A 22,550-nucleotide genomic window follows, 5' to 3' on the forward strand; every position below is an offset into this window, starting at 1 on the left:
AAAGAGGAGTGGGGAGGCCAGGTAAGCGCAGGACCCCTTCCTTATGTCCCTAACAATGTTCAGTTCTGGTCTGACCGCCGTGCGGTGCGAACTGGCTTGTCACGCCATGGTTACCTCTTAACGAAACCCCGTCGGCATGGAGCCCGCTTCCGTTGAAGAGCAGCGCGTCGTAATCAAGTTTCTCTCGAAACTCGGCAAGAATGGCCGTGAAATTTTTGCCGATCTCAGAACAGTTTATGGGGATATTGAAGGAACCAACCGTCCACAAGTGGCTAAAAAGATTCAGAGAGGGCCGAGAAAGCGTTCAAGATGACCCACGTTACGTCCTTCCACTTATTCCGACGAATCCCTCCAGGCCAGACAGTTGATGGAAAATTCTACGTCGATGTGCTCAGACGCCTCAAAGCTCGTGTGGCACGAGTTCGTCAGAATTGGCGCGAGAGGGGCATTGGATTCTTCACCACGACAATGCCCCTGCCCACACCTCTCTTGTTGTCCGTGAGTTTTTGAGTAAAAATTCCATTATGACCGAACACCCCCCTATTCGCCGGATTTGGCCCCGTGTGACTTCTTCTTGTTCCCAAAAACCAAAACTTCGGGGGCGGCATTTGGGGGACATAAATGAGATAAAAAAATACGACGGGGCATGAGAAACCTACTTTCAAGGAGCCTTTTCACAGTGGAAACGGCGTTGGCACAAGTGCATTATGTTAGTACTTTGAAGGGGATAAAATTGATTTACCTGAATAATTGTAAAATAAAATTTTTAAGAAACTTTTATACGTACTTTCCGGACAAACCTCGTATATACATATATCTCGCCAGCCATAGTATGGCAATAGCCAATAACGTAGACGGAATTACCATTTATATTAATTTGAATATGAATAGTAATTCCGTAATATTATGTACATAAATGCATTAAAATAAATAACTAAAATGGGAAATATCTAAAATTGACACTGCCAAAAATTTCCTAATAATATTACGGTCATATACGGTTATATACGGTCCTCCAATAAAGAATTAATGAATTGCCATTATTAAAAATAAGAAAAAAAACATATCATCCTCACCATCTACCTACTATCCTACTAAAAAAAACCGCTTATACCCGACGGTAGAAACATAAACCCTAATCGCTGTAGCTGTCTTTGTTTGTAAGTGGGCATATTTAATAAATTAATTTAACAACATACCTGCCTATAACTGTTTTTAGTATTAGGCAGGAGAGATGAGAATTAATTAAGTGTAACTACACACCTATAAAATCACGTACAGTACTCACATCTAGATAAAAATTAATGATCTAGAAAAAATTTGTACTCAGATAAAATGCCACCAAAACAACAGAGAAAGAAAGTGGAAAAACTTACTGAAGCTATTAAAAAGTGCCAAATTACACCAGCAGCAACTGAAGAAACACAACAACCATCAGCAAGCACAAGCAAAGAGGTACAGTCGTATAAATTGATTTTTGCTAATGATATAAAACCGGACTTTTTAATTCGGTTTCCGAAACTTAAGTCATATGTACAGGCAATCTTCGTACACAATCCTGTGAATTTTGAAGATCATGCTCGTGAAATTATAAAAATAGGTATCAAGCTTTACCATCCATCTCCAGGACGCAACTTCACCAAATTAATATGTGGTTCATTCGAGGACCATGGTTTCTTAGTACAATACTTACAAGGCATGGATGTACCTTTCCACACATATGGCTATCCGGATAAGAAGAAAATGAAAGTAATCATAAGAGGTCTCCCTGACGATATTGACTTAAATGAGTTAAAAGAAGCCTTAAAGTCTCATTCGATCCCTATCATAAGAATTCACAAAATGCGTACCAAAGTTGTGAAGGATCCTAAAAAGAAATTCCCTACATTGGTTTTAGCTGTCGTGCCTTACGGTTTAGCAGGGCTTAAGTTGTTAAAATTAAAAAAGGTATCACACCATGATGTGACTATAGAACCTCCATTTCATAAGCCAAAACAGTGCCATCGTTGCCAAAAATGGGGTCACACTCAGCGTTATTGCCAAGGAATAATTAAATGTGTGAAATGTGCTGGTAATCATATGTCCAATAAGTGTACAAGAGACGCAAAAGTAGAGCCTCCAAAATGTGCAAATTGTAATGGGCCCCACACTGCTAACTATCACAAGTGTTCTTATTGTCCCGCATCTAAACAGTATAAAAATACTCAATTGGCCAAAAAACGTAAACGTAATAAATCACCTATCCCTAAATGCTTTATGAGGGACCCTTAATGCAACAATTTTTTTAAAGCAGAAGTCCTAACTAATGTTATTAAAACCAATATTTTTACTTGTTTTTTTTTATTGCTTTTTACGTATGTACCAGATGAATTGTCATAAATTTATTATCTTTTAAGACAACAATTCATTAGTACTTGCAAGTAAGTAAGTTCTAATTAGTTGATTTTTTTATAATAAAATTGTACAAATAAAAACCAACTTTCACTTTTTAATCTCTAGACTTTTGTGTGTTTTACTGACAAAAAATAATACCATTTGAAAATTGGTTATTAGTTTTTAATTTTATAAATGAATTGTTTACATATAAAATGTGAACATTTGATAAAACATTGACAATTAATTGTGCTTAATTAACCTTAAATCTTATAAGTATTAGATAAGTTTGTACTTGCTATCACAAATAAATAATAAATTGATTAAAAGGAACTTTTGTTTTTTTAATCTCAAAAACAGGTGATGTTAGTTACATACAATGTTAAAGTGTAATATATTTTTTTATGAATTTCTATATACTTCCATAGACAAAATAGTTAGTACAGTCTGTAAATAAAGTACCACAGTTCATTAGCATTTAACTAAGTTTACATTTAACGTAATTTCGTTACTTTAATCAAGTAAGGAAATAGCCTAAAAATGCTAACAGAAATCAATAGTTTATTAAAAGCTACAAGTATAATCAATACATTTCACATAACAATTATTTATTTCAATAAAATAAACTAAATATTGTCATATTTTGTTTTTAATATATTATTAATATATTTGTATTGAATTTTATTCTAAACATATATTTTAATCTTAATATTAGAGCAATATTTACAAAAATATATACATCTATATTTACAGTGTTGATAATACTTATTGGGTGTGGTAAAGTCATGAACTCTTGATGCTCTGTATATTTTTATTTACGATTGCATCACTCTGTGTCATATCTTTGCTGATAGGCGTGACTAATACCTGAAAATAATTATAAAAACAAATTATACAATGAAAAACAATATATCGAAAACAATTATACAAACAACTTCTACCACCAAATGATAAAAAAGCGCGGTGTTTTGTTACTAACTTTGTTCATATATTAAATATAATATCCATACTTTCCTAAATTATCGAAAAGCCTCTAACGTAAGTCACTTAGGCAGTTGTATACATTTTCAGCTCTTTATGAAACATCTAAATATCAACTTTGACATGGTTGTAATGTTAATAATGTGTGTATGTAACTTCTCATTTATTATGTCTTCAAGAATTTATTTTTGTAGGTATGTAAATATAATTGAAAATACAAAACATATTTTTGCGCACTTGTTTACTTTTATAAAGAAATTAATGTGTTTATAAGTGTTACAGTATCTACCTACAATAAGTCTGTCCCATTTGTGTTTCTGCCGTGAAGCAATTGTATTTGCAAGACTGTGTTTTGGTCTGGATAATGGGACATGGCAGTAACTTACAAGGCACAAAGACATAACACCCTAGTCCCCAGGAATGTAACGTAAGAGGGGTATCATGGACGAAACAGTATGCTCTGTTATGTCCATGGTGTTATTCTTGTTTACAGACGGTTACCACTTTCCATCAAGTAGGGCAACAGCTTATTTGCCATTGTAAGTTGCATAAAAAATCTCACGATAGTCGCGAATTCAGTCCCCGCATAATACAAATAATTCTATTGATGATTATGTCTGTTTGTATTGGTCTAAATGTTGCCAATATATGATAAGTATCTACATATTTAAAAAAAAAAGTGTTTTATTAATTATTTAATATATTGTGGGTATTTATTCACAGTACTAACTTTACTTAATTTTACACTAGATGGCACCATGTCATATGTTTAACCGTATCTATTATTATTAAAAAAACGATTTTTAGAAAAAAAAATCCGTTTTGAATGAGGATTCAATCTTGACATACTAGTTGCTGTCAGACAGTGCATACCAAACTGCTTCCACTACAACACAATTTTTGCTTACCTCGAGTTTAAGATTCGTAACAGGCGCTCTATTGCCATCCAATTCAGCCAGCACTCTGTCCAATGTATCGACAAGACGGTCAGCATCTTGGGTAGTAAACACCATTGGTGGTTTAAACTTCAGCACATTACTGTCAGGCCCATCGCGGCTAATCAGGATCTTTTCTTCTCGCATCCTGAAGATCAAATTTATAATTTACTTATATCATGCCAACATCAGTTATCTAACAAATTACAGATGTTTTACAGTAATTTTAACACAGAATTATATTTCTATATTTGTCTTTATATTATATGGTTCATGACTTTTTGTGTTATTAATTTCTTTTATCTTTTGATAGAATTTTTGTTAGAGATATGCACCGCCTACTGAATTTTCTGTTTGCCTCATGGCTAACTGGTGGAGTAATCCATTAGGTGTTAAATCCACCATATGTACACTTACTTTATTTTAAATAACTGTGCATTGAATTTTAAATAAATAAATATGTTTCTCAAACAATAAGCTCCTTGTAAACATTATTATCTATAGTATTTTAAGCTACTTTAAAAGGAGAAGATTCTCAATTCGTCTGTAAGTATTTATTTGTAGCTATATGGTGATAGCGTTACCAATAATAAACTAATTAAAAGTAATTATTTTCACAATCGAGTTTACTTCAATATTCGTCTCATATTAATGTGTAACAATTGAAGCCATCGTATTTTTTTTTTTTTTGTGAAGAAAAATCTACTTATTACGAAGCAAAATTACATGTAGACACACAGGATTCCTCGTTTTAAATACAAATATATACAAACCAAGATGTCTACGAAACATTATTGGTGTTTTGTGATGATTGAAGTTCCAATTTTTTCAGAGCAAAATGTACTTGTTAAACAAACCTGTTAATAATATGTTTAGCCTCAGCCGTGGCTGGTGTTCTAGTCTCCCTGTCTGTAACTAGTTCTACACCGACAAATAGTCCTCTCCCCCGCACGTCGCCGATCAGTCTATGCTTAAGTTTGAGATCATTGCAGCGGGCCAACAAATGGCTACCAACACGAGTTGCTCGTTCCAACAGTCGCTCTTCTTCTATGACATCAAGGACTGCGTTCGCAATGGCGCACGACACTGGATTACCGCCGTACTGTAAAAAATCATTTATATTTAAATTAGCTATTTCTCGCGGTCTTCCCAACTCAATATATAAAGTATCCTTTGTGTGAAATTTTGCATACTGCTAGGGGTGGAAGGGATTTTTAGTAATGTGAACCAGCAGTTCTATTGCTAGTAATACTCGTATACCCTGTTAGGTCGACCTCCACGTGGCCCCCTCCCCTGGAAACCATCATGTTGAATTCCAGGTGCATACCACTATGGGCTAATTGATCTGCTTTTTCATTCTCATCTGCCATCCCTCACTGATGCCCCGCCAGTGTACACCAATAGCGAAGGCTAGGTTACCATTTCATTATCATCCATAAAAAAAATTATCCACTGCTAAGGCCTCCCCCTATTAGGGAGCTAATGATTACCACGCTTGTTAGGCGGGTTGGCAATTGTAGTTAAACCACAGTTAGTTGGGCATATTTTAAAAGGTAACAACTTTACAAACTTATTAAGTAGGATTAATTGACCTGTTGGGTCAATTAATAAATAAACGTTGGTTTGTCCCCTACCCAGTAGGTAACGACTGGATTCATTTTCTAATCGGGATAACAGATATGCTATCTATCAAGATTACAAAATTTCATTAAAATCGGTTTAACGATTTCGACTATCGTAAACGAACATTGAAACAATAATAAAGTAACAGTATCTTATACATACTACATTTTACTTTGGCGTTCTTGACACATATTTCAAACATACTTTTTTAACGATGCGATTAAAAATCAAGTATGTAGGTATTATCTAGCTGCAATCACATTGTATATGGGTGCTTATGCATAATTGTCATATTTTAGTAAAATAAGTAATATTTATATTTTACTAGGTATATGCATAACAAGGAATATGTATAAAAATCATTATATCTAGTTATTTTCGTTTTTAATAACGATTTGTCGTGACTTTGCTTTTTGTTGATTTGTGCTCTAACTAATAAATAGAAAATTTATGTTTAAAATTGAACAACTATAAAGATATAAGGAAAACAAATTAAAAAAATAACATGGTAAATTGTGCGGACCTTTTTAGCTTAATATAATATCTACTTTGATATTTCAAAATACCAAATGACCATCAAACATGTTAATGGCAATGGCCGTTGCGTAGTCGTGCGATAGTCGTAACAATTACCTAAATTAGGAATTACAAAGTTAGCTAATTGCCTGGTTAAATTAATTAGCTAAATATTTTACTCATTCAAAGAATAACTGTAGATACCTAAGTATAGCTATGTACTCATACCCATGTTTGAGTTTTATTTTCAACATGCCATAAACCCGACTATCCGTAGTTATATTTTAAGATTTCATCAAATAAAAGTATAATAAATGAATTGTATAATCAATTTCCAAGTTTTTTAATTAAATTAAAACCTACTACAAACCTAATGATTTGTTGTGATTTTTTTTTTAAACTACAAATTGAAATAAAAAAGAAAATTGCTAAATTCGCAGCTATATTAGATATTTAATGTTTTTAAAGCTTTTATTTATGAACGCCTGAATTTCTAAAGTAGAAAAACTCTTCTAATAGACGTATCAAAATAAATCATACAGTAGTTTTTAAGTGAGACCTTCAAGAATATAACTGTTAAAACCAAGTCCAATTTCGTGCAAAATAGTATTTTCGGAATATCAGAACAAAAATACAGACAGAAAAACCGACTACGTTTCTAAAAAATATTGTTTTGCTTCTATTGTTTTATTATTAATATAAAATTTTTCATAAATATCTCCCATATTCAGACGCTGTCTAATTTTTTTTTTTATATATTAGTAACCTTACTAAATAAAAATATAAATTTATATATGAGATTGCGCATTAATTAAATTTATAGTTGCTAAATTATATTCAAATATGTTTACTACCTTATTTATAATGACTAAATCCTACAATCCCATTAAAACTATTAAGTGTGTTTCATAATTTTTGTGTAAACTAATAAATTACTTACAAAGAGACAAATTACTCCATTAGCTAAAAGTTTAGAAAAAGAGGTTTTTTTATGAACAGGGGATTATTCCATAACTCATTGTTATGTTTAAAACTAAACTCGTCTGTCTATTCAACCTATAATTATAGTGGTGTTCATATATTTTTTTTCAAACCATTATTCAGTTTCCATATACAATAGATAGTTCCTATAGCTATACTGCTGTTTAACACGGATCCCGGTAACGAAGTCACGTTCTATTTGTTTCACGAATTCACGCTTCTATGTTAATTTTATTTGCAAGCAATTAAAGGAAATTACCGTATTGAAATATTCCACACCAGTATCAGCAAAACTCTTTGCGATTTCTGGTGTTGTGATAACAGCAGCGACAGGGTGACCGTTGCCCATTGGTTTGCCTATAGTCACTATGTCAGGTACCACATCTTGGGTCTCGAAAGCCCACATGTGGGTCCCAACACGCCCGAAGCCCACTTGGACTTCATCAGCAATACAAACACCTGACGCCTCTCGAACATGCCTAGAAATAAATATAAGATGACAATTATAATAATGTATAAATGTATATATATAATTATCCAACAAGGGATTAAACGCTACCGATAGCAAAAGATATTGTGTATCTGTGTGTGTATGTATGTGTATGTTACACACAATAAAAATATCCTCAAAATGAGAACCTATTCCTTCTTTTATTCATTTAATTTTTAAAAATATAGAACAGATACACATTATTAAAAAAAAATCTAAATCGACTCAATTAGAACTCATTAAAAAATGTCACATTCTTGTCTCTATGACCAAAATCTTTTAACAGCATAATTGACGACATATAAATACAAGATGATCATTTAATTGAGCAGATTTCAATATTTAAATATAATCATTATTGTGTTAAGCTTTATTTAGATAGATAGATAATTACTGTCATAACAAACATGCAGCTCGGAGTCAGATATTATCAGTAACCAGCTAATCTATAGACACAAATGAAAATCTTCCATAAGTGCGTTAAATAAGGCCTGTAGGATTATTTATCACTCATTATCACCACAGTTTTCTAACAAACACGACTGTTTATGCTATGTTACGCATTTCATACAAACTTATAACTAATATAATACGATTGTACAGGCAACATAAATTCAAAATATAAAAAATCGAGTCGATTTGGAAAGAAGAACAAAAAATAGTACATCATATCCAATGACCATAATAAATAAATATAATTAAGAATGGTATTTTTCCCAGTTGTGATATATGACATATCATAAACTTGGAATGATGATGATGACATATATAATTAGGATTAATAATTATGACTGTTAGTAGCCATCATTTCTCAATAAGTATAATGATAACCTAAACTAATATACTAGTATACCTACCTATTAACTCATGTCATTCGAATGTTAACTAAGATAATACAAATGATCTAATAATAATTTGCTTCACTCTGCGTGTTCTACCGCCTGTACAATGGATTGTGCTCAGAGGAATTGTTCAATATGATGCCCACAGCCGCTTTCTACCATCGTACGGCTCGCCATCGACAGGGAGTTCATACTCATGTCCTACAGCCTCAATGGTCGCGTACTGCGCGGTTTCAGAGATGTTTCCTCCCACGAACACTCAGATTATAGAATGAGCTGCCGAGGTTTTCCCAAGAGTTTTGCCACCTCAGTGGTATAAAAAAAAATCTAGTAATTCATAGTGTAAGCCTTTATTGATATTCGGTGCATGGGTACTTACAAAATAAATTTACCTAATATTATTTAATAAGCTAGAATTTGATAACAGATATCTTTTATAAATGGGACAAAATAGCGATATTAAACATCGTTATCTCTACAAAAGATTCTTCCACAAATAGTAGAAACATTTAACCGGTTAAAACAAGCTAGGTCGTTTGTATGTATTTTGTAGATAATAAACTTTTCCGCCTGACTGATTTTATTATAAACTCTCAAAGTAATATAATACTATAATACTGCGAAACTTAAGGTTTGATAACTTTATCTATTATTCAGCAATTATCAACCCAATGCTTTATAAAGTCATAGATATACATATAGAAACATCAGTTTAGATATATTTATGTTACGGATGCTGTTTAAATAAATTGCCGTCATTCAGAAAATATAAACTTTACAGTCCTGCCATTGTTATTAAAATTTAGAGACATATTAATGAAAAACAAAAATAAAGTCTCTTTATATATACAACTTACACGTCACTAACCAAAATGGTTAGAACAATTAAGAGCATATACTACGCAATATTCTCATTATTATTGTGTAGTTGTAGTTATCTTTTAATATTAGCAAGTTACATCGTAATCTATGGCGTCATCTACACATGTGAATATTAATTTGGACGCGTTCCTTTCGATTAAAAATAAAGCTTGTGCTTTTTTTTCACACGTAGTCATGTAATGTAAATCAAAGATATTCTTAGTATTCATAAATTGTGACTTTTGAATGAGTTGTAAGATTGATAGTGAAGAAGCAAATATTTATCAATATCAATTAGTGGTTATTTAAAATTAGAACAAACTTATTTAATATATTGTAATCACTATAAAAATATATAGATTATCCTTCTATACAAATGAATATTTTTTATTACATTTTTTACATTAATTTTTAATTTATAAATATTCATTTTTCAGTAGTAGCACAAACCATAATACAATCAATCGATAACACCATAATCCTCAAGAATGACAATGGTTATAGAATGAGCTCCCTGCCGAGGTTTTCCCAAGAGACAACAGCATGGGGTTCTTCAAAAGGGGGGTAAAGAGGTTTCTTCAGGGTCGGCAACGCACGCGTAATACCTCTGGTATTGCAGGCGTTCATAAGCTACGGTAACCGTTTACCATCAGGTGGGCCGTATGCTTATTTGCCACCTCAGTGGTATAGAAAAAAACAATATCCATGATTATATTAAAGTATACAGGCGATGGTTAACACTCTGCCATTCTAAGTTGCATAAAGGAAATGTACTAATCGTAATCCTTATAGATAACAAATGAGCTAACATTATTATTATTAAAAAAATTGCTGTTTGTCGCTTTGCCCCATGAATCAGTGTATAAAATATTCTGTGTTTTATTTTAGGATATAACCTATCGGGTGTATTAAATTTCCGTTCAGCCATTTAAGCATAATTGAGTAACAGACATACAAAAATTCAAATTTATAATATTAATAAGATACTTACTCATATACGCGTTTCATGTATCCATCAGGAGGTATGATTTGTCCACCGCAGCTCTGCAAGCTTTCCGCTATAAAGGCGCATACGCCGCCATTTTTCTTAACGATCTCTTTGCATATCTTGTCAACTTCAACCGCGTACATTTCTGCTAGCTCCCCTTCAGATTGAGAGTCATTCGGATATGTGTATTTTCCTCTGTATACATCAGGAACTGGCGCCTGTGTGATGTTAATAGTATTAGATAATTGTCTAATGCTTTAAAATTGAAAATACTCTTTTGATTATTAAATTTTTTAACTATTTTTAATTTGAAGTTATTCAACCATGTTCCATTCTATTTATTTATGACCTAGATCATAGAATATTGAAATATGTCAAAAAGTCCATAAAAATAGTAAATAATTAACAGTTGATTAAATGGAGCGGAATTTCCGACTAATGGTTTAAAATTTACTCATATTTTACAAGGAAAATGTTTTGATTTATCCATTACATAAGTTGAGCGAAACTCTTATTTAATAGAAATAAAACGCGGCAAAGATGGGTTCGCCAAAATTAAATTATCTGTTCTTTTATTCCTACGAACATAATGGGACCAAGTTAAGGTGCGGACCCACGTTGAGACATCGAATACGTGACTAACTTACCACATGAACCCACTCTGGCTTCTCGGGGCCTCCGGGTAGGTTCAGTTTGTAGGGAGAGACATCGATCATAGACGTAAGGTGACCATGATAAGCGCTGTAACAAACAGGCGCTAGTAGCACCCTAAAAACACTTCGAGTATCTCGAAGTAACGACAAGAAACATGCATACACCATTCACTCAATATTTGTTGGCATATTAAATATTACTCTGTGCGTTTTATTTTTTTAAATATTTAGGAACATTTTCAAAATTAAACATTTTCAGAGAGACAGAGAGAGAGAAAGAGAGCGAGAGAAATTCAAAATTAGAAAAAATATGAAATAATAGGGTTGTCTATAAAGTGGAATTTTATAATTTTCAATCTACTTATTCATACTTATTTTTGGACGCAGATAAGGTCTACCATACTCTTCTAAAAATCTTTTTCAATTTTATCCATAGTTCTGGATAAATTGAAAAAGATATTGTTCTTATATTGTTATAACCTATACAATAAAGATGTATAGTATGATATTATATACGTATAAAATCTTAGATTTGCAATAATATACAACTATTAACAATGGTACATCTTCAAAGCATTAGTAAATTTTATGTCTAATATTAACAATGTATGTTAACATTTTATCAATATCCATTTGTAACTGTAAACCGAAATAATTCCGTCATTGTACTTAATTAAAATTTTATTTATTTCTATCCAAGCTTTCGCGAGGTTATTGACATAGCTTCTTATCTACATCCATTTAAATTAAAGCATAACGAAATGTTTACTACAAACAAGATGGGTGTACATAAATCATTATACGCAGCATACTCTCAAGAATAAGCTGTGTATGTTACCTCAATTATACTTGAAGTATTTTTATTTATTATAAGTATCAAAATTTAACATAGTAACATTCATAAATATGAAAACCCATCTTTCTAACTTTTTTGGAGGTTCTCAGAAAGAAAATGTAAATCAAATTATATTTGTTATAACACAAATTACTTGTTCATTTAACTGTAAATATGATTTCAAAACGATTGACATTTCCCTTCGTGAGCCGTCCTTTGGAAAACATTCCTAAATACGCGCGTTTACAAATTACAAAAATAACATAAAGTATTATTTTTTGCCAACGCTTTCACCTCTCAACGTACTGTCACGCAATTAACAACCGAATAGCCCCAAAACCGAACTTATGAAATAAAGAGTTAAAGAATAGGAACTTACTGATCCAAAGTTACAACATCTTTGTTCTTAGTGTAAATCCTAGCCAATCTTAATGCTAGGTCATTGGCCTCCGATCCGGAGTTGACGAAGAAACAAACTGACAGTGGTTCAGGTAATGTCTTCACGAGTCTCTCGGCGAGGATGACCAGTTCATCATGTAGATAACGATTGTTGGTTGATATAAGAGACATTTGATTTCTGCCAGCTTCCACGACATGTGGATGACAGTGGCCAACTAATGGACAAACAAAAATTAAATTTTCTTAGGCTTTTACAATTGAACTTTTTTATTTTATTAGAAATTATAAAGGGATTGGCTACTTTTTTTAATATAGTAAATGCGAAAGTTTGTAACGATGGATGAATGAATGTTTGTTACTCTTTCACGCAAAAACTTCTGAGCGGATTTGAATAAAATTTAGTATATGGTTTATATACAAATTTTCGAGGACGAAGACGCGGGATACAGCTAGCAATAAATAGTGACCGTTGCTTGAACAACTAAATGCACTAAAGCATCGCCACTCCTTAAGATTACTTTTATTTGTCTTATATCTGTTATTAGTACCTACCCAAGCAATACATATAAAAAGCTATTGATACATATAGTAGATCTTAATTAAGCAACGCTAAAACAAGCAAGGTCATGCATAATACCATAGTAAATCCAAATAATTCTGTTGAACATAAAAAATTTCAGTTTTCAGAGATAGAACCTTCAGTTTTCATCAGATGAAGTGACACAGCCTAATTGCCATTCTGATGTCATATAAAAAAAATTAAAAATACTTTATGTGTTATTTAATTATTTTTTTTTTATTTACACACTTTAAATATCTAATGGCAGACTAGAACGTCTAGTTAACATTTATTTGAATATAAGTAAGTAGGACACGGACATTGGACGTCTTGAAGATAATATGCACGTAGAGGTTTCGTGCCGTACACAACCATCTAAATAATGTAAGGGACATTTTCGAGTTCGACTTATCTAGGAACTTTCAGTACTCATTGATTAAATTTTGTTTTTGTTATTCAAAATTGTTTTTGTTTTTGTTATTTAATTAATACTAGCAACCCCTAGCTTCACACATAGATAAGTAGTTGATCTTTAATTTTGTTGTATAGTTGATCTGATTTTGCTATTTTGTCTTTTAGTTTTTATGATAAGAAATATATTTCAATTAAATTAAATTCATTTATTAAAATTTTTAATTTGCTGGTCTAATGGTCAGCTATTAAACATAAATTAGTATTATTGATGTTAAATTATTTCAACCAGTCTTTTATGACAGGTTTAATTTCTTGTATTATTTATTCTTTTATATTCTTAGTTTTTCCACATTTTTAACCTCTTAAAGATATAGAAAAATAAGACAAAAGAACGGAACATCACGTGAAATTATTTGAAATTAAATTAATTTATTTTGGTAGTTTGTGATTTTAATTATTAAGATTTTATTATGACATTATTTCAAAATTTGGAAATCGTTGTTCGTAGCGATCAAGAGTGATCTGCGTCAAGAGTGATAAAGCCATATTTTACTACTAAAGCTACAAATCTTCAAATAAAATATTTACATACCGTGAGCCACATTATTGATGCAGTCCAAATACCTCTCGCCCGTTTCGTCATACATAAACTGAGCGACACCCCTGACGATTTTCAGGGGGGATGAACGGAAGAACAGCTGGCATGCAGCTCTGTTAGCAACAAAAATACCTTTATAATAATATAAAATATTATTTAAATAAAATATCTTTACATACCCATATTAATATCGGAATGCGAAAACATATCTATTTGTTACGGTTTAATAAAATACTGAATCAATCGAATCGCATGCAAAGCTAAAAAATTTATTGTATTTGTATCAGGGATGAAGTCGTGATTATCGTATTACATATAATATTTTTTTAACAAATATTAATAATAAAATCCTAATAATACAACATTAAGGCACAAAATATTACTTACTTTTTTTATTAAATACACAAAAAATACAGTATCAAAAATCTCGACCAAAATTAAAAATACGTCACTCACCCGACATGTTTCTCCCGGAGCCTGATAGTTTCAGATTTAGGCATCGATTGTAAATAAGCCATTGTATTTGATTATTATCTGAAAATTAATAAATTAAATAGTTGACACAAATAAAAAATTAAAAAAATATGTACACAATGTACAATTACTCATTAATACAAACAGAAGCTTACCAACTTATAAATAGAATGAATGAATACTACAATGTGAATGGATAGCGATGGGGGCGTGTTATGCTGTGAGGAAGCGTGTGACGTGATGCGTCACAAGCAAAGAACGAGCAAAGAATGCTGCATTACGTTAGCGGTTACTCTATTTTATAGAGGCGGGCAGAGGCGCGCCCTCCGCAAGTCCAATAAAAACAAAAGCATCCGTAATAGTGTTATCAGTGCTGATAAGAATACATCACGGTAAGTCAGCGACCACGCGGCGGCGATGACAACATGCTATGGGGCACACGGCACATGCATGGGCGTTAAGGGCAATACATATGAATCGTATTTTTATTATGCTTACACGTGATATAGGTAAAAGAAATTATAAATACCGGCAAATACATAGACAAAAATAATATTCAATATAAAATTTAAAAATAGAACGTATTCCAATAATTATTTTTTCTTCCCTCTTTAGTTTCTTTTTAAAAGACTTTAAAGAAGGAGTACCTGAGGAATAGCGTTTCTGCGCGTATCTCTTTGTAAACTGATATTTCCTTAGATTCTGGGTTAAAAAACTTATTTTCTTGTAACTGAATTCGGTTATTTTTTATAAAAAGTAGGTGCATATATATATATATATATTCAAATGCACCTAGTTTTTTACTTGTTTTCAGTTTCCCCTTTGTATTTATATACTTATTTGTGTTTTTATTGTTTTCCCCTAGGAATAGCTGAAAACAAAATATTCCTAATGAGTAGGTAAATAACAAATATTTAAAGATCTTCACACTTTCACCATTATAAATTTAGTAGAATGTCATATTATGTACATACGGACATTATTTAATCAGCGTAGGTAAGCATGTAAACATGATATTTGCATAAATACGATAATAACACTATGTAAAGACATATTTACTCTTATGGTAAACACACATGTATGCACGTATAAATTCACGTCCTTTGTCTAAAGGGATGTCTAGAGTTCAATGTCGGCTTATTTGATTTAGAAAACGAAATATCTAAATTGTCTTATAACATTTTAATACAATTAAAAGTCTAGATTAAATTAGTGAGTTTAAAAAAAATCTGTTTTATATTAAAGTTGATTTAGAACCTAGGAATGAGTGCCATCAACCGGTTTTGTTTTGTGCAAGTTCAATTTTTTTCTTTATTAGTCATAAATTAATGGAAAAAATATTACTTATTTCATTTTTGTAAATAGTTAATGGCCTAAAATTAGGAATAATTTTACTAATATTACTGAGGTCAATTTAATTATAATTAAATTATATATAGAAGTAATAAATATTTCAAAATAATGTGTTTGTAATATTATTCGTAACCATCGATTAGTATTACTCATTTTTAACTTTATAGAAGAAATACATTTATAATGATAATAGATTGCAGTGTTGCTAGTCGGTAAAATAAATTTTCTAATGTGAATGTCAAACAAGTTGACGGATCAGCTGGAGAAAATTACCTTAATCTATGTACGGAAGACAAAGTATACCACAATATAAAATATAAATATTGTTCATAATAAATAACTTGGCCAATTTAAAAAAATAAGGATCAGCGTAAACAAACAAAAACGATGAGGCCTAAACTCAGAATGTAGTCGAACACCTCTACAAACTTCCGTATAATTGTTATACTAACTTCAACCGTATGTTCAAAATATTAGAGTCAACTTTTATTTCATAACCAATAGTTTCTATAAGGCTAGAGGCAGACTGCAACCGCGACTTCCAATGGAAAAGGAGAAAATTCTCAATTCGCTCGTAATATCAACCGTATACTGAGCTAACCAAAATCATATGTGAACCACTTACTTAATCTGAGCTGACCCCAAAACGTTACGCCTCTTATGTCAGACATTGTACTGCACTAAATATATATTCAAGTAACAAATATGTATATTATTTTTTAAAATAAATTTCCGCTTGATACCATATCAAATTAGTAAAGAACCCTTATCAGTTAAAACAGTCGGCGAACCCTATTAAATTGCGAAATTGACTCAAAAGTATGGTCAACAAAATGTCCAAATATTCATATTATATCAAAATATGCAGTCAGATATCATGCTTATTCTTTACTTTATAAATGTAGCAGTTATATATACCATTAGATTTTAGTTGTTGTGTCTTCTAGTTTCTTTTTTACAACTCTTACATATCAAATTTATAGAACCACTGAACTTTAGACTTTCGAGATACTATGATTACCATAAAGGCAGCCTAACTTTTTTCATTTTGTTTTTATTATTATTTCACAAATAAAATCCTAATCTAATGTTAGCGGCTATTAGTTAAGATATAGACCCAATAACAACGCCAAATGCCAATAACAGCTAATCATTAATTATGTAATGTTGGCATGGGAGTTAAAAAAGTCATTGTGAACGAATCATCACGAGTATTTGTTTTTTATAACCCACCGATGTAAATGTACTAGTCTGTTAGTATAATGCCCTCAGCGCAAACGGCCTACTAAATTTGGCAGGATATACAAAGCAAATCCTATTATAATTTGTGTAATGTAAACTTTTTAAACCCTTGGTCATATACAGAGCATCACGGTCGCATGGCTCTGTTTGTGCATCATGTTGCATGCATTTTCCAATTAATAATAACAATAAATATTATTAAAGATACAAATTTTAAGTAATTATAATAACAAATATTATACATTTATGGCAAGATATAATATTAAAAAAATCTTTTAATATACGAACATTTGCTATATTTAACTATGAATAGGTATTAGCACCGTCAGAAGAAAGTATAACCGAAGTACAACGATTACGATGTACTTCGTATAGTAAATGTAAAGTATCTAAAAAATATCATATTTGTTATGAAGTTTTATTCTATAGGTATATATTGTTGCTTACCTACCAAATTGTCTCTGGGTTAATTTAAGGTTATATAATTTATATGATTGTGTATAACTAAATCTATTATTAAAGTGATAATTATTCCGTTGAGATAATATCATGTAAAGGTATGGTCAACGTAATGATAAGAGTCGTCAAGGAATATTTATATTTAATATAAAGATATGTTTAGCATTTATGAGACACTAGCTATATTGTGTATACACATTCATCGCAAGAGCGGGGCACTAATATTAGCGACATTTTTTTATGCCACTTAGAATGGCAAACAAGCTGACGGCCCACCCGATGGAAAGTGATAACCGTCGCCTATAGACATGAGCAGTACCATTGACATAACAGAGTTTACTATTTCGCCCATGACACCTCCCATTGCGTTGCCATTCCTGAGGACTCAGGTGTTATTTCTCTGTTGGTACCCTGTAAATTCACTGCCATATCCCACCCTTCAAACCGAAACAGCCATGCAAACATAATTGCTTCACGGTAGAAATACGAATGTGTCAAAGGTGCCCAAGCAAACGACTTCTGTACAAAGTCTTCCTCTGGTAAATATGACATTATAATAACTTGACTGTAACAATCTTAAATTTTTTATTACAAAGTTTTGAGTTTGTAGGATACCCTGTAGTGTTTTTTGTATCCTATTTGAGTACTAAGGTATTTGTTAAAAAAGCATCTAATTTTGATTTGAGTCTAAGGACTCGAACAAGCACTGGAATACTTGCCCGAATTGACTATTCGAATATTTCAATAGTCTTAAGTAATTTTTCAATCGATTACAAAATAAACGTTACACAAAAGACTAGTATTCGAATAGTACAGTACTCGAAACCTGTATTCGAATATCGTATATCCGAATTCTGTATATTGAATTCTTGAGTACCAGTAGACATTCGTATCGGCACTCGAGTCAACCTGACTCAGCCTGTTACTAACTAGACAACGAGAGGGGAAAAGGATTGTTAGTCATATCAGCTTATAAATATCCACTGCTGAACATAATCCTCCCCCATAAGGAGAAAGGGGAAGGTATTATTAATAATGTGGACTACGAGTCTGATTGCTAACAATATACCCTGTCAGATCAACCTCAATGTGGTCTCCCCTGGAATCCATCGTGCTATATTCCAGGTATATTCATAATAATGGCTAACTGGCCTTTTCATTCCCACCTATCATCCCTCACTGGTACCCCGCCCGCGTATATCATTAGCGCAGGTGGGGTTACCATTCAATCATCATCCATTAAAGACTACCCTCATATAGGGGTTTTGCCAGTATTTGCCATGCTTAGTAAGCGGGTTAGCAATCGCAATTAGGCTTTGATGACATTTTGAGAACGATACTGCTGTCAATCACTCGACCATTAAAATCCCTTAGTCAGCTCTTACGACATCCATGGAAAATGAAGGGTAGCCCATTCTATGCAAAGACCGTACGGAAAACTGTGGACTAACTGACTTGCCTTTAATATTTCAACAACACGCCTGAAGAAATGTAAGTAGCCACAGATTACTTATTAGGGATTATTAAAAAAACACCGCATCGACCTCAAATAATCATATAATTGCAAAAAAAAAAATAAGAATAAAAAAATATTAAAAAATTCTTATTTGCTGCCAGTACTTATTTTATAAATAGAACATCTTTGTTTATACGCAAAATGATAGTGTCAAGTAATAGTCAAACGTAAAATAACACAATCGCAAACAAACACATATACCTATTTGTACGGTAATCCTGCCTACAGAATTTTCCATCTATAAATAACGGCGCTAGAAATTATCGCAGTAGTGTCGTTAATGTCACAGGTTTGTTTGGTGACGTTAAACAAATACAAATTCGCCATATTTATGTCATCATTTTATTTATTAAAGATCAATAAACTTGAACGTACCTACCTACCTATCTTTATTCACATTAAGAGTCCCCAAAGACGATCAAACTGTAAATGTTCGAAACACGTAAATTCTGGTTTGAATCAAACCATTTAGATTTTTATTGCGTTAATTTGAGCGATTTATCAAAATTTAGCGAGTTTAATTATTGTTTGATAGTGTTTTTGTTATATTTATCAATGGTTCTGTTCATGTCTATTGCGACAATTATTTTCCATCAGGTGGGCCATCAGCTTATTTGCCATTATAATATATTTATCTTAAAAGCCGTCATTTTATTATCTTTAAATAGTCAATTTTTTTCAGATTTCTATAACTTTCTTTGAATGTAACCTCATGTGTAAAAACCAACATCAAGAATATCATAACATTTATTGATGTTAAGTATTAATATAATAAAATTAAAATAAATCAAATGAATTGAATCTCCAAACCGTGCAGATATATTTTAGAAGCCTTCAGACCATCAAATATTTCGTCAAACTAGGTAAGGTTTGATTCAAATTGTTTGACCGTGTTAGAGTCCCTTTACATGAAGATAGTAGGCAGCTAGATATACTGCACTGTGACGCGTGAAATCTTTTATTTAATTAAATCCATTTACTTAGGTAACGTTGGAAAATTACACAAATACCTACTCATTTACTTAATTACTTAAATCCCCTTCATCTCTGCAATCTAAGAGGGAGCAAAACAAAGAAATTACACGATTCTACATTATTTCTAAATTGTAATAAGTGTAAATATGGCTCTATAATGAATTATCATTTTAATTTACCTATAATAATATTTATATATGATAATAATTACAGAATTTAATGAAAATAATATTTTCATATTATACTATATTTAATTCTCAACATTTTAATGTACTACAGAGTGAATTTTAAAATCATATTCAAAAATTGTGTACACTATTTTTTTTTTAAGTCCAAGATAAAATCCAAACATTATCAACTTGAGGTATGAAAATTTTGATTTGAAATTATCCGTTAGTCAAAAAATCTCGTCCTTATAATGGCATTTCCAAATGTAATAGGTAGTGTAATTGACTATATATTATATGGTATAATATTAGGTATAAGATTTTACGATTAAATACATATATAATTTACTAAATATTATTATCTACGTTACTATCTTAACAAATACTACTACCACCTACTTAGTAACAAAATTATTTTGCCTTTTGCATTAGTAGGTACTTAGCGGTCTATTTGTTATCTGAAATTTTATATTTCTATTACAATATGAGTTAAATACGGCGCCCATATTATATTTTAAAGTAAATAAAAACCTCTTCAAACTAGATTTCGTCCGGTCCACAACCATTCAAGTTCAAAAAGTCAACGTCATTACCCTTGCTATCGAAATTACCCACGAGTGATATTTGTTTCCAATAGGTATCATTTGATCGTATTTATATTGCATGGTTTTTAAAGATTTTGAAGCTCTATAAGAATCCTATACTAGCACTGTTCATGTCTATAAGCTACGTACGATTACTACTTTTCATCATATTACATTATTATTTCAGCCGTTAACTGTCCACTGCTGGACATAAGCATTCCCCATAAGGCTAGTTTTGCCAGTAACTGCCACGCTTGGCAGACGGGTTGGCAACCGCAGTTAGGTTTGCTGCCCATCGGGATAGGAAGGGGTGGCCCGTTCTATGCTGGGATACACACGGCAATATATTCCATTAATCCACTATTCCATATATTACTTATTTATTCAATATAGGCACAGATGTAGGTCAGTAAAATATCAGAACAGAAACTAATTATATGAAATTGTGACATATACATACAATCGATAAATATATCTGGGTCTTCGTCATAATTGCTCGTAATATAATACTTAAGTATATTAAGGCAACCGTGCATGTAACACAGTTTATTCTGTACTTACCGTGTTTTTTTTTTTCTTCTTTTTTAATATTTTACATGTTTATCTACCAAAATATTTGAAGTATAGAAAATACATGGATAGACAGAGTCGTTTTTACCCGAGTCGTTATCTATGTAAAGACCCTCAGATGATGCAAATTTCAGAGGCCCTGATTTAAGTAGATAAGTAGATCGCAGATGGCATTTAAATCTCATAACATGAGAAAATGAAAACAAAAGGATAAACCTAGGTACGGACCTATTTTGCATTTATTAAATGATCCGTTATTCCTATTTGGTTATTCTAAAACTGATGGTATCCATTCATAAACTAGTATTTAACGTTAGCGCAAGCGAGGTTACCATACCATTTTCACCCATCAAAAAAATATCGAGTATTTACATATCTAATTAAACGTGTATTTACTTTTAATGTTACAACAATACGGCTTGATCCAGATCGATCCAGCTACATATCGAGTTCTCTTTATTTCAGTAGACCTTTATTTACTTACCTACCCATTCTGTAGTTTCAGCTTCTAACTGGTTTTAATAAAGCGTTTAACAATAATGCGCAACACGCTGACGCTGATTTGTTTGACTCACGTGCAAGTCACGCTTTAGTATCGTGAGATACATGCGGCCTCTTCGCTATTAAACATTATCGTCTCAGCCTAGTAATGAAATAGTACTTAGATAAACATGTTAACAACAAATATAGATACTTTAATTATAGATAACACATTTTGATTACACTATTGTTGATTTACATTAATATCCATACTGCATCTGGTGTTAATCACTAGATCCCGTTTGCTAGTGCTTCAATTATGATAATTAAATATATTCCACAGGAACACATTGCTGTGATAAAAAATTCTATATGTTAATCCAAGATCGACATACCCACTTGTCTCACATGACACCGCATTTCATCGAAATTTGTCAAATCATTATTACAACAAAATATATAAAAAAAAGAAAACCGCCTATACAAACTTACATACAAAACCTATTATGACCCGATAGTAATACAAAGACATTTTTGGTTTCAGAACACAGCTCAATTAAATAATCATAATTATCAAAAATAACAACGCATAAGTCAGTAATAGCGATTTTTTTAATAGCTGAGTCTTCTTTAGCCTTAGAAAATTATGTAGATTAGATACGGTCTCAAAAGCAGGCCTAGG

General features: G+C 31.7%; 1 protein-coding gene across 1 annotated transcript; it reads right to left on the reverse strand.

Annotated features, from left to right (window-relative positions):
* Nucleotides 1-2,542: 2,542 nt before the first annotated feature.
* On the reverse strand, nucleotides 2,543-14,827 carry LOC113515404 (alanine--glyoxylate aminotransferase 2-like). Its single transcript, XM_026899597.3, has 10 exons — nucleotides 14,678-14,827; nucleotides 14,505-14,582; nucleotides 14,043-14,161; nucleotides 12,458-12,692; nucleotides 11,238-11,331; nucleotides 10,594-10,808; nucleotides 7,669-7,888; nucleotides 5,147-5,391; nucleotides 4,263-4,437; nucleotides 2,543-3,240 (listed from the first exon to the last, which is right to left on the reverse strand). The coding sequence occupies exons 2-10, from the start codon at nucleotides 14,564-14,566 to the stop codon at nucleotides 3,157-3,159; spliced, it is 1,449 nt and encodes a 482-aa protein (XP_026755398.1). The 5' UTR covers nucleotides 14,567-14,582; nucleotides 14,678-14,827; the 3' UTR covers nucleotides 2,543-3,156.
* Between the last annotated feature and the right edge of the window lie 7,723 nt (nucleotides 14,828-22,550).

Source organism: Galleria mellonella, unplaced genomic scaffold, assembly GCF_026898425.1.
Source record: "Galleria mellonella isolate WM207_F2 unplaced genomic scaffold, CSIRO_AGI_GalMel_v1 utg173, whole genome shotgun sequence".
Classification (NCBI taxonomy): Eukaryota; Metazoa; Arthropoda; class Insecta; order Lepidoptera; family Pyralidae; genus Galleria; species Galleria mellonella.